Genomic DNA, 12,228 nt, shown 5'->3' with positions numbered 1-12,228 from the left:
ATTTAGTAGAATATCACATTTGGATCTGTGCCCTGGGGTCCTCCTCCTCTGAGCAACTGCTGTGGAGCCTAGGCTCCTCACAGTCCTCTAACAGTCTATGAAAGGATTGGATGATCAGGTAGACTAAATTACATGTACACTCCTAGAGGTGATCCTTCTAGAAAAAGCAGAAGCACATTGGCAAGAAACTTGTAGGAAAGTATACATGCCCACTGCCGGTACTCTGTCTGTTCTGTGAGTAACTAGAGAGCTTTAGTCGTCATAGCAGTCAATCTGGCATATTTCATAAACACTAAATGTAGTTTTAAAAAAATCAAATACTCAAAAATGGTACAAGACGTAATATTTTATTAAAATGACTAGATATTACTCCTTTTTAAAACAAATTGATGGAACCAAAATTCACTGTACAAGTTGTTAAAATCATTTTATTGATATTACTATATTAAAAATGAAATACATCAGAGCTACTGAAGAGCAATGTATTCCTACTGACATTCTGCTAACATTTTGCCGCTCCATATATCAAAGTATGGTTGCACTGAAGACAGTGAACTCCATCGTGGGGATTATATGATCCTGGGCTGCAGACAACTACAGACAAAGAAAACAGAACAAAAGAAATTTAAAAAAACTAAGTGAATGATTTCTAAAATATTGCTTAGATTAGAAATGTTTAAAACCCTTTCCTTGGGATGTAATATTCAACTAATTGGCAAGATTAGATTTTTCTAACATTCTAATATTTGAATTTTTAAAAAAAGGACAAATGTAAAAATCTATTTTTACATGCCGTCCATTTGTTACATATAATATTCTTCTCTTCACAAAAGTAGTTTGTATGACGTTCTGATTCCCCATTGCTCTACCCCAAGCAAGTTTTTTCACTATTGAAAACCAGTGAGCAGCAGCTGCCAACGGATTCTAATGTGGTCAACACCCTGTAATGTTTGAACTAAATTGCTTTAGCTCCACCTAGTGGACACAGATGTACTTAAAAGGAAATTTAAAACAAAACTGATGTTTAAGAATCTATTAATAAGTAGCAAGTGCACAGAGAATACAACAAACAAGCAGACATCAATGTGTGGGGCCAAAGATGGTGTTGTGAGCAGAATAACTTTTCTACTGCTTAACTCATGCTATGCGATTCTGTGAAATCAATACACACTCAGCTAAGGACTGACTACAGCCCTACCCTGTATAGGATATGTTAGCCCCCAACATAAGTCATCAGGAGGAAGCAAGAAGGATCACAGCCAGGTGACTGGTTTGTCTGTGGTTCTCCTGGCTCCCTTGAACATCACTATACTTTGACAATTATAGCATTTTTAGAGGAAAAGGGGGACAGTGAGGGTGTTAATGCTCAGCCCCACTAGAAACTGGGAAGCTCCTACTCCTGTAGCTGGAGCACATCTGCTTCCCCACTTTGTAGCCCAAAGGTGGCCACTAGGTCTTACCCTACCTGACACCTATTAATTAAACAGGATTTGTGGAGCTTCACCCTGCCTATTCCCATTTTTATAGAACCTTAGAGAGGTTCATCTGACCTGTGGCAACCACCAGGGGTTGCCTGACTCTGCTTGTTCCTTTCTGGTGACTCAAAGGAGTTTTAGAGGTCTTCTCAAATGCCATTAGAAATGGGCAGAGCTTATTCACCATTTAGCAAGAGAGGCTTGCAAGTGGCCCTTCATCCCAACCCCAAAAATCACTGTATTAACTATTTGGATTATGGTAGTGACTAAAGGCTCCAAACAAGAGCAGGGTCCCATTTTGCTAGACACTATACAAACCTTATACGTGTATTAGACAATCATCATCCTTGATTCAGACATTTTCATTAATAAGCATAAGGGAAGCATCACAGTAACGATGATTGGTAGGAGGATTCAGGAGCCCCTCTCTCTCTGCAGGAGAGTCACAATTTTTCTCCCACTGCTGGGGAGAGTGAGGAAGTGTGTCTGGAAGTGGTACGTGAAGCTCTGTATCCACCCTTCAGCACATCTCTGTGGTTCTGCTGGAGGAAACCTTAGATATACACGCAGCTAACAGCACATCCCAGTCTCCACATCAGCTGGGCTGGTAAATAGCCTTCCTTCTCCCCGGAGTGTCTCAACAACAGAAGCAAAACTGCACTCTCCCCCCTTCTTCTCCCAGAGAATTCCGTGTTATATGATAACAATCATATAAAAAGTTATTTGTGAACAGCTCAATCTCAGTCTGCCATCTAGGGGAAGGCATGAAAAAGGGAAAAAATCTTAAGCAAACAGCCAGCTGCTTGCTGAGCTGGCTGCCAGGAAAAGATCTAAAGTTTCTTACAGTAAACAAAACTTGCCTCAGTCTTCCTTATTGAGCATAAATTCCCACTGGCCTAACTTCACCCTTCATGTATAAACATCTCCACAAAATACTTCACCTCGTGTATTTCATTTGTCTATCTAATATACCATTTCATACCTCACAAACTTTTAAGTGCACTTGACGTGTTAATTTCTTCTTGAATTCTATGTGCTGACATTTTCTGCTCTACTCCAATTTTTTGTACTATTTCAATATTTGCTTGAGCAATACATTTTATTTAGAACTTTGAAATGATTATTCTTCAGTTATAGTTTCTTTTTTTTTTAATTCACTTTTTTGAGAGAGCTGGAGAAATTCAAATTACTGTAATGGCAAGCTAAATTTGTACCTAGTCCATTAAAGCAAATTACTACAGGAAATCAAACTATAAAAGATAATGAATGAGGACAAAGACTACTAAGTTATAAATCAAGTGTGGGTTTTTGATTATATTATCCCATGGGACAGAGGTGGGCAAACTACGGCCCGGGGGCCACATCTGGCCCTTGCAGATGTTTTAATCTGGCCCTTGAGCTCGCGCCGGGGAGTAGGGTCCAGTGCTTGCCCCACTCCAGCAGGGGAGCGGGGTCGGGGGCTTGCCCTGATCGGTGCGTGCTGTGACTCCGCACAGCTCCCAGAAGCAGCGGCGTATCCCCCCTCCGGCTCCTACATGTAGGAGCAGCCAGGGGGGCTCCGCACGCTGCCTCCACCCCAAGTGCTACCTCTGCAGCTCCCATTGGCTGGGAACTGCGGCCAAGGGGAGCTGCAGGGGTAGTGCTCTGAGCACACAGAACCTCCAGGCTGCACCGCCACGTAGGAGCCGGAAGGGGGATATGCTGCTGCTTCTGGGAGCTGCTTGAGGTAAGTGCCATCCAGAACCTGCATCCCTAATCCCCTTCCCGTGCCCCAACCCCCTACCCCAGCCCAGAGCCTCCTCCCGCACCCTGAACTCCTCATTTCTGGCCCCACCCCAGAGCCCGCACCACCAGCCAGAGCCCTCACCCCCTCCCACACTGCAAACCCCAATTTTGTGAGCATTCATGGCCCGCCATACAATTTCCATACCCGGATGTGGCCCTCGGGCCAAAAAGTTTGCCACCCCTGCCATGGGATGAAATCAAGTTGCTAGGAATATATCAGGAGACCACAAAAGATATGAATTTTGGTACTGTATTTCATCTACATCTGTAGCCTAACTCCTGAAGGAAAATGAAAACATTGCAAGAACGTTTTTGAGACCAACCAATCCATTGTAACGGGGATGGGGAGTGGGTCATGGAATATATATACCTGCAACAAATCTCAGAGCCTCAGTTAATGTAGTAAATAATTGTTTCATCTTATTCTTCTTAAGTGCTTGTACACGTTTATATTCTAATGAGATTCCCAAGCAGTTCTCTTTTGGAGATGGAAACTCACTGAGGTCTATTTAAACTGCAACTGAAGAACTGTCGTTTCAAAGTTGGCCTCAGCTCTGGATGCTTTCACTATGGCATAAAGTTGAGTGAACGTATGGAAGTAGCAACTCTATAAATGTCCACGAGGAGAATGCTCCTCAGAAGGGCCACAGCAGCAGCCGGGCTCCAGTTTAATGCACAATAATACTTGGTAATGGTGTCAGATTTTAACAACTCATAATAAGTACAGATAGAGGAAGAGATCCAGTTAGAAATCCTCTGGGCTGAAGTGGCCTGACCTATCATTCTTTCCGTTTAAACTACAAAAAGTCTTGTTTGCTCTCTATAAAATGAGAGCACCATATGGACATCTGAGAGTGCAGCTTTTCCTCATCCTTGTTAGTATGTGGTTTCAGAAAAATTATCACTAGTGATATAACCACATTTAAGTGGAATTTCAAGACCATCTATAACCAGAATTTTGGATGAGGTTCTAAGGAGACCTTATCTTCACAGATAGGCTTGGAAGGATTAGATTTTTATCAGTAATTGTTGGTAAATGTTCATTTCACCATACACACAAACCAGTGCAAAACCCTTTCCATCGATAATGACAGAAATTTACAGATCGACAGAAGAAGAAAAATGATGCTTGAGAACTTAGAGTTTGATTTAAGGAGATTTACTTTATATATTTTGACATGTGATACTGCCAATGTGTGTGTTAATGGTTACAATGCTTTAACTTTTTGAATCTACTATTAAATAGTTATTGTCCCCGCCCCCAGAATTTCCCTCCATCATGAAAATTTAAATAGATACAATTTGGGGGTGGGGGGGAGTGTAAACATCTAGATTATCTGTCAATTACATATAAAAAACCCCGACAAATTCTGCCAAGACTACTTATAGAAGACAGTATATGGAATTCCTGCCATTAGAGCCTTTAATTTTCTCACTTTCTTTGGTGATGTCATTGCAGCTAGAAATGCTGTCTTCGCTAATAAGTGAGAAAGGCAGCAATATGCCAGCGGTTCAAAGGGCAGTCCCATGAGGCCTGTGAGGACTAACTTAAAGTCCCAGAGAAGGACTGGTTTTCTTGTTGATGGATCAAACTCTTATTAGGTCTTTTAGAAGTCTTCCTACTACAGGGATGAAAAAAACAGAACATCCCTGAATAGGAGGGTGAATGGTGGAGTTAGCTTGCTGAAAGTTGACCTCGCAGCTCACTGATAGGCCCAAATTCTTTAGTTCCAGTAGGTATTCCAACACCTCTTGTATCTGCGCTTTGGATGGAGACAGTTGATGATGCCAGGCCTACACTGAAAACCTCTTCCAATTAGCCAGATAAGTCTTTCTGGTAGAGTCCTTCCTCCTGTTAATAAGGATATTTTGAACTCTATGCAAACAGTTTCTTTCTGATAAATTTAGCCACTCTGATCCCTGCTGTGAGGTGGCTATTGCAAGGATTGGGGTACAAAGTCTGACCGGGTCTCAGCAATTGCGTCCAGGAATAAAGATAAGGTTATGGGAGGCTGCACTGACATAAGAACAGCCATATGAGTCAGACCAAAGATCCATCTAGCCCAGTATCCTGTCTTCCAACAGTGGCAATGCCAGGTGCCCAGAGGGAATGAACAGAATAGGTAATCACCAAGTGATCCAGCCCCGTGTCCCATTCCCAGCTTCCGGGAACCAAAAGAAAACACTAACCCAGGAACCTATCCTTGCAACAAAGCCCGATGCCAACTCTGTCCACATATTTATTCAACTTACACCATCATAGGACCTAATCACATTAGCCACGCCATCAGGGGCTCATTCACCTGCACATCTACCAATGTGATATGTGCCATCATGTGCCAGCAATGCCCCTCTCCCATGTACATTGGCCAAACTGGACAGTGTCTACGCAAAAGAATAAATGGACACAAATCTGACATCAGGAATCATAACATTCAAAAACCGGTAGGAGAACACTTCAACCTCTCTGGCCACTCAGTAACAGACTTAAAGGTGGCAATTTTGCAACAGAAAAGCTTCAAAAACAGACTCCATGGGAAACTGCTGAGCTTGAATTAATATGCAAACTAGATACCATTAACTTGGGTTTGAAGAGAGACTAGGAGTGGCTGGGTCATTACACATATTGAATCTATTTCCCCATGTTAAGTATCCTCACACTTTCTTGTCAACTGTCTAAATGGGCCATCTTCATTATCACTACAAAAGTTTTTTTCTCCTGCTGATAACAGCTCATCTTAATTAATTAGCCTCTTACTCTACCTTTTCATGTTCTCTGTATGTGTGTGTGTGTATATATATATATATATATAATTTATTTGAGCATAAGATTTCATGGGTTACAGTCCACTTCATCGGATGCATAGAATGGAACATATATATAAAAATAAAAGCTTCTTACTATATGTTCCATTCTATGCATCCGATGAAGTGGACTGTAACCCATGAAAGCTTATGCTCAAATAAATTTGTTAGTCTCTAAGGTGCCACAAGTATTCCTTTTTTTAAAAAGAAGCACTGTGTACCGGTAGTAGCAGACTCCAACTAGAAATTTTATATTTTCCATGGCTTAATTGGCTGACCACATGAAAGTAGGAATCCTGTAGCCCAACAGCAGTGTACCAGTCATTCAGATCTTAGGATGGGATGATGATGCCAGCAGGTTTGCCTGGTGCCCTCAAATTTGACGGTCTCACTGGTACGAAGGTGGATACTGAAACTACTGTTTGCTGTGGGACCTGTTGGGCCACAAGCAGAAGAGTGTCTGGGACCAGTGAACACAATATATCTTTGGCTGCTATGCAGGCCCAAGGAGAAGACAGTACTGATAGGATCGGTAAAATAGTTGATTTGTGCCAACAGTGAAACTGGACACAGCATCAGTACCAGGGCTGTCAGTACTGGAGGAAGAGATGGAATAGTCGGGGCTGGCCTCATTGGTACTGACCACCTCGGTAGCAGAGTCATTGATACCACTGTATACTGAGTCCCTGGAAACAGTACCTGAGTTAGTGACACCTGTCCCCTTTGATCAGCCAGATTGGTACCTGACAGCTTATAAGGCAAGTTTTCACCTCTTGCTGAAGCATGATGTTCAGAGCCAATGGTTCTTGAGGAGCCTTTCTTCGGTCTTGAGCTGCCCTTATGCTCTGAACAGCTAGAAGTCTTAAGGGCTTTAGATGAAGGTCCAGGAATGGATTGCTGCCTCTTCTCTCTGGAATTTTTGTGGGGCTTCCTCCTTCTGTCAGAGGCAGAGTCTTTTGGTGACAGAAGAGCAACTGAAGATGAGGTAGCTGCAGGAATGCTTCTGGAGGAGGCATAATCAGAATGATCAGCCCTGGGCATACCAGGATCAGAGCTCAGGCCATCAACCTCTTCATGAGGTACATCACAAGTCAGGACTCTCCAGCTCTTTCAGGTTCTTTTCCAAATCAACTCAATATAGCACAACTAGAACTAACAGATTAGACGCCTAGCATGTCTGTCATTTAGTGACATTACTGCCTCACGTCAAGCAATTTTGAAATCTGAGGATTTATGTACCAACACAACTAATCTGTACAGGAGTGTGGTGGAGCGGTAGGTAGATGGAGGGTTAAAGCAGCCTGCAAGGAGGCTACGCAAAACCAACCAATGGGAGGAGAGCTTGTAGAGAGCCAATCAGGAGAAGGCTTGTTGGAGCAGCGAGTCAGGGCCAGGGAAGGCCATATAAGAAGGGCTGCTCAACAGAGCAGGGACAGTCTTGCCCTGGAGTGCTGCCTTAAAGGAGTACCTTAGATAGAGCAGTGCTTGGCAGGGTGAGGGAAGCAATAGGGAGCTCCAGCCTGAGAACTGCCAGACTGAGGCCCCTGATACAAAGGACCAGGAAAGTGCTAGGGCTACCAGGAATGGCGCAGGGAAATAGGCGGCGGGAGTTGGAGCAGCATAACGTGGCTGCCGGCTATAGGGTCCCTGGGTTGGGGCCTGGAGCAGCGGGCAGGCCCGGGCTCCCCCTTCCTTTTTCCCCCACTTGCCACAGAGGGGGTGGCTGGTATTTGGACTGCAGTTTACCCCTTGTGGTGAGGGGCTAGACCGAAGGCTGCAGTAGGCCACAGTAGCAAGTGGATGGACTAGAGACAGCCAGTTCCCCCGGAATGGGGGATAAAGTGGAGTGAGGCACAGCCAGAGGGCCGTGCCCAGAAGAGGACACCGCGGTCCGGGGAGTGACACGGCTCTTAGAGGTGGAGCAGAAGTGATGATGGCGAGACACCACCAGAGGAAGGTGCACCGGCCACCAAGAGCTAATTCCCAGCACACCCAGCAGGAGGCGCTGAGGTGGTGAGTCCCACCCCGTCACAAGGATTACCACCACAAGAGACAAATGAAAGAAAATAGCCTCCTCTTGAAAGAGAACAAAATAAGCTCTTACTGAAAACTAAACTACCTATCTACTACCATGCTAAGCACTAGCTATTTACAAAAAAGCTGCTGATAAGCAAGGCAATAAATTGTGAGCTAAGAGGCATCACTGGGAGCGCCATCGAAGAAGGAACTGAGAGGCAGCTGGAGCAGCCTTGCTCTTTGTTCCCACAGTTGGAGGCACAATGATACTCAGGGCGCATGCACGGCTCCACACAGTACTGATGACTAAAAGTCTCTGGTGTGAATGCACCAGGCACACATACCCCAACAGTGGAACATATGTGTACAAGCATTCAAAGAACAACCAGAGTTTGTTAAAATACTAAATTAGCTTCTGACAGAAGTGACATCTTCTGCAGGTGCAGAGAGACTATTTTCTTTATTTCAGCTCATTCAACAAATTCAGAGCTAAATGATTAGTTCATTCAAAGTTAAGAAACTGACAGGGAATTGAAAAAGCAGCAAAGCTTGTTCTCCTCTTCCTTTCTTAAATTAAAAACTGTGTATGAGAGAATGAGATCTACTAGTTCTAAAATCTTGAATGACATGATGACCAATTCAATTCACTAACTACAGCGAATACTTCCTTTGTTTAATACATCAGGTTTTAAATGCAAAACCTGTTTTAATAAATTTATGTTTTTCTTATGTATCCAATACATTTAAAGGTAATTTTTAATAATAAAAAATGCTGTTTTATGCATTTTAATTGTATTACTATTTGCATCCAAATGCAGCTTAACACAAATCACGAGTAAAAAATGAATCCTATACTAAATAAGAAATATTCACATTTTCTGAAAAAGTGTAAAAATTAAGAATCTGAATAAAAAAATCTTAAGCTACAAACTGCTTAAATAGATGTGCACAGACACAGTTTATCCTCCTTGTTAGCAAACAGTACCAAGCTTAGAGTAAAACCTATACAGTAAAAGCTGTGTTACTCAGCAAAGCTCTATAAACCGGCATTTCTGATCTTCAATGAAAGTCCGGTTTATAGTCCAGTTGGCGCAGGGCTGGCAGGCTCCCTACCTAGCTCCCTGGAAGCGGTGACATGTCCCTGCTGCTCCTAGGCAGAGAAATGGCCATGAGGAGTTTGGAGCGCAGAGTGTGGGAACCTCAGCCAATCATAGCTGCGGGGGCAGCACCTGCAAACAGAGGCAGCGTGCAGAGCTGCTTAGCTGCGCCTCCGCCTAGGAGCAGCAGGGATAGGCTGCTGCTTGCGGGGAGATGCCCAAGGTGAGCACAACCTGGATCTGGCACCCCGCACCCTCTCCCATGCCCCAGCCCTGAGCCCCCTCCTGCAACCAAACTCCCTCCCTCTTAGTTAACCAGAATTGCTGACTTACTGGCACCCCCCATTCCCCCAACATAAGAAAGCTTTTCCTGCATTTAGTTACAAGTTAAGTTCTAATGGTTACCAACCAATGAGAATGAGCTTTTCTTTAGGAGAAAAAAAAAAGTAAATGAAAAACAAGATTAAAGTTGATCATTTAAATCAAATTTTCTAGCTTGTTGATTTAAATCATGATTTAAATTAGTGGCTCTCAACCTTTCCAGACTACTGTACCACATTTAGGAATCTGTGTTGTCTTGCGTACCCCCAAGTTTCACCTCACTTAAAAACTACTTACTTACAAAATCAGACATAAAAATACAAAAAATTGTCACAGCATACTTTTACTGAAAAACTGCTTGCTTTCTCATTTTTACCATATAATTATAAAATAAATCAATTGGAATATAAATACTATACTTACATTTCAGTGTATAGTATAAAGAGCAGTATGACCAAGTCATTGTATGAAATTTCAGTTTGTACCAACTTTGCTAGTGCTTTTTATATAGCCTGTTATAAAATGAGGCAAATATCTAGATGAGTTGATGTATCCCCTGGAAGACCTCCAGTTGAGTACAACTGATTTAAATCAATCCACCCTTTATGAGGTAGAAAGGCTTTACTGACCTTTAGTAACTCATCTTCAAATGTATTGCCTCTATAGCACCACCCATTAAGAGTGCCTACCCACATGGCCACAGAAACAATTTTGAGTAGTAGTCTGCAGTTATGAGTTCCAAGGGCATAAATACTCTGCCTCCTCTAACCGCCCTTCAGTTACTCTCTACCTCAAGAAGTCTTACTTGGAGCTGGGCCTTGAAGTTATGTTAACAGAGGGTGACTGTGGCTCTGAGATGGCAATACATTCAGAGTATAAGAATTACCTCTAATAAGTTAACAACCTTCTGTAGTTTCATGACATTGCCTCCACAGAGCCCTACTGTAGGAGACTAGCTAACCGTGACATCCCTTAAAATGCAAGCTTGTTCAACAGCAACTGAAGCATTGTCCTTCTCAAACCAGAGTCTGCTGTTGACAAAATGTCAAGGGAGTAAGCTGAGAACAGAACTCCACATATATCAGCCCTAAAATAGTTTCCATGAGTGCTCAAGTTGGCAACAGAGAGGAACTGATGGATGGTTAGAAGGAGTACAGCAATTATACTCTTGGTCCATAGAATGTAGGGCTAAAGGGAGATGTGTGTGGACCTCCTAATGCTAACTACTAATCAAAAAGGTTTTATGGCCAACCATGTGGTTCCTACAGTGGGGCTCTGTGGAGGCAATGTCATGAAGAACTATGTTTTTGTAATGTCTATATTTAGATTGTTTGGGGACCTGGGAAACGAAAAGATCAGTTTTACCAAGGGGCAGGCTAAAGGAAGATCTCTGTATTCAAGTGTGTTGCCAGAAGGGCATTCAGGGACAGTCACAGGGAGTAGCCACAGAATTACTGGGAGTCCACTCAAAATACAGAAGCTCTGAATGGGAGGCAGCCAGCAGAGAGGGGTTGAGGTGCAGGATGGACTCTGCCCCTTCTTCAGGGCTGAATGCTGCCCTTCCCAAGTGGGGTGCATAACAAGTGAAAGCTTGCTGTTGTCTCTTGTGAAGTTACCAGCAGGCAAAGGGAATTGGCTCAGGAGGAAGGCATATTCCTGTAGGGAACCCAGAGACAGAGAGAATGAGCCTCTCTCTGATGTTTATTTAACATCATACAGTCAATTCTATGATCCCAACTAATGTGAGATAATAGGGTCTATATAGCAACTACTTAGCACCAGTATGTAATCATGTGCTAGTTCTGCCTGCTTCAGGAAGGATAAGGAACAAGGCAGCTAAAAGGAAGTGTTTGAAAATTAGTATTGTTCTCCCGTACATCAAGGCTGAGGAAAGAGGAAGATTTTGATGTGAGGAAGAGCAAATAGGACCTGGTTCTGGGAAGGAAAAGGGCTTCAAATCTGGGGCTGAGACAACAACATTGCTTGGATCTATATTAAGGGAAGAAGAAATGTGCGTTAGGTAGAACAGATATTTCTATTCAGAGCAGGGTGCTCAGCTTTGGAAAGAGACTGGAAAACAGAACATTGGGGAATCTGCTTGAGCTGGTGGGAACCAAAACTTCTGGTGAATCTAGGCACTAGTTATTCTTGGGGCTTATGTACACAAACATTTAGTTTGTGGCAAGTTTGAGTGTGAACCTACCCCACACTAGCCTGCCATACACTAACTAACTGTTCACATGGACTCTGTTGATGTACACTAACGGTTCATTAATGTGCTTTATTCTACTCCCGTTTCAAAGCAGCAGGCTAGAATGAGGTAGATTCACACCCCAGCATGTCACAAACTAAATGTGTGTGTAGACAAGCCCTTGAGTTTTACCTCAAAACTCTAACAGAACATAACGAAAATATTTTTAAGAACAAAATCTGTTTTTAATTATCAAAATTATAATAATCTTTTAGCATGCACCACGTAGGAGCTGACAACAACATTAACAAACTAGGGAAATGCAACCTAGATGGAGATACCATAAGATGGGTGTAAAACTGGTTGGAAAACCATTCCCAGAGAGTAATTATCAGTGGTTCACAATCATGCTGGAAGGGCATAACGAGTGGGGTCCTGTAAGAGATAAGTTCAGTATCTTCATCAATGATTTAAATAATGGCATAGCGAGTACACTTATAACATTTTTGGACGATACCAAGCTGGAAGGGGTTGCAAG

General features: G+C 42.9%; 1 protein-coding gene across 5 annotated transcripts in view; it reads right to left on the bottom strand.

Moving 5' to 3' along the window:
* Positions 1-365: 365 nt before the first annotated feature.
* The window catches only part of ZPBP (zona pellucida binding protein), a 69,913-nt gene continuing 58,050 nt past the window's right edge, over positions 366-12,228 (bottom strand). For 3 of the 5 annotated variants that reach the window (XR_012157018.1, XR_012157020.1, XR_012157019.1), the window contains 2 exons: positions 1,794-2,014; positions 511-594 (listed from right to left, as the gene is read on the bottom strand). Coding sequence is in view for 2 of the 5 variants with exons in the window: in XM_073329476.1 (XP_073185577.1) it covers positions 503-594 (92 nt within the window). In the remaining 3 variants the exon portion in view is untranslated. Of the gene's footprint in view, positions 595-1,793; positions 2,015-12,228 lie in introns of all 5 variants that reach the window. The other 2 variants (XM_073329476.1, XM_073329477.1) reach the window with 1 other exon arrangement.

The sequence above is a fragment of the Lepidochelys kempii genome, chromosome 2, assembly GCF_965140265.1.
Source record: "Lepidochelys kempii isolate rLepKem1 chromosome 2, rLepKem1.hap2, whole genome shotgun sequence".
NCBI lineage: Eukaryota > Metazoa > Chordata > Testudines > Cheloniidae > Lepidochelys > Lepidochelys kempii.
This window is presented reverse-complemented; position numbering and strand designations above follow the sequence as displayed.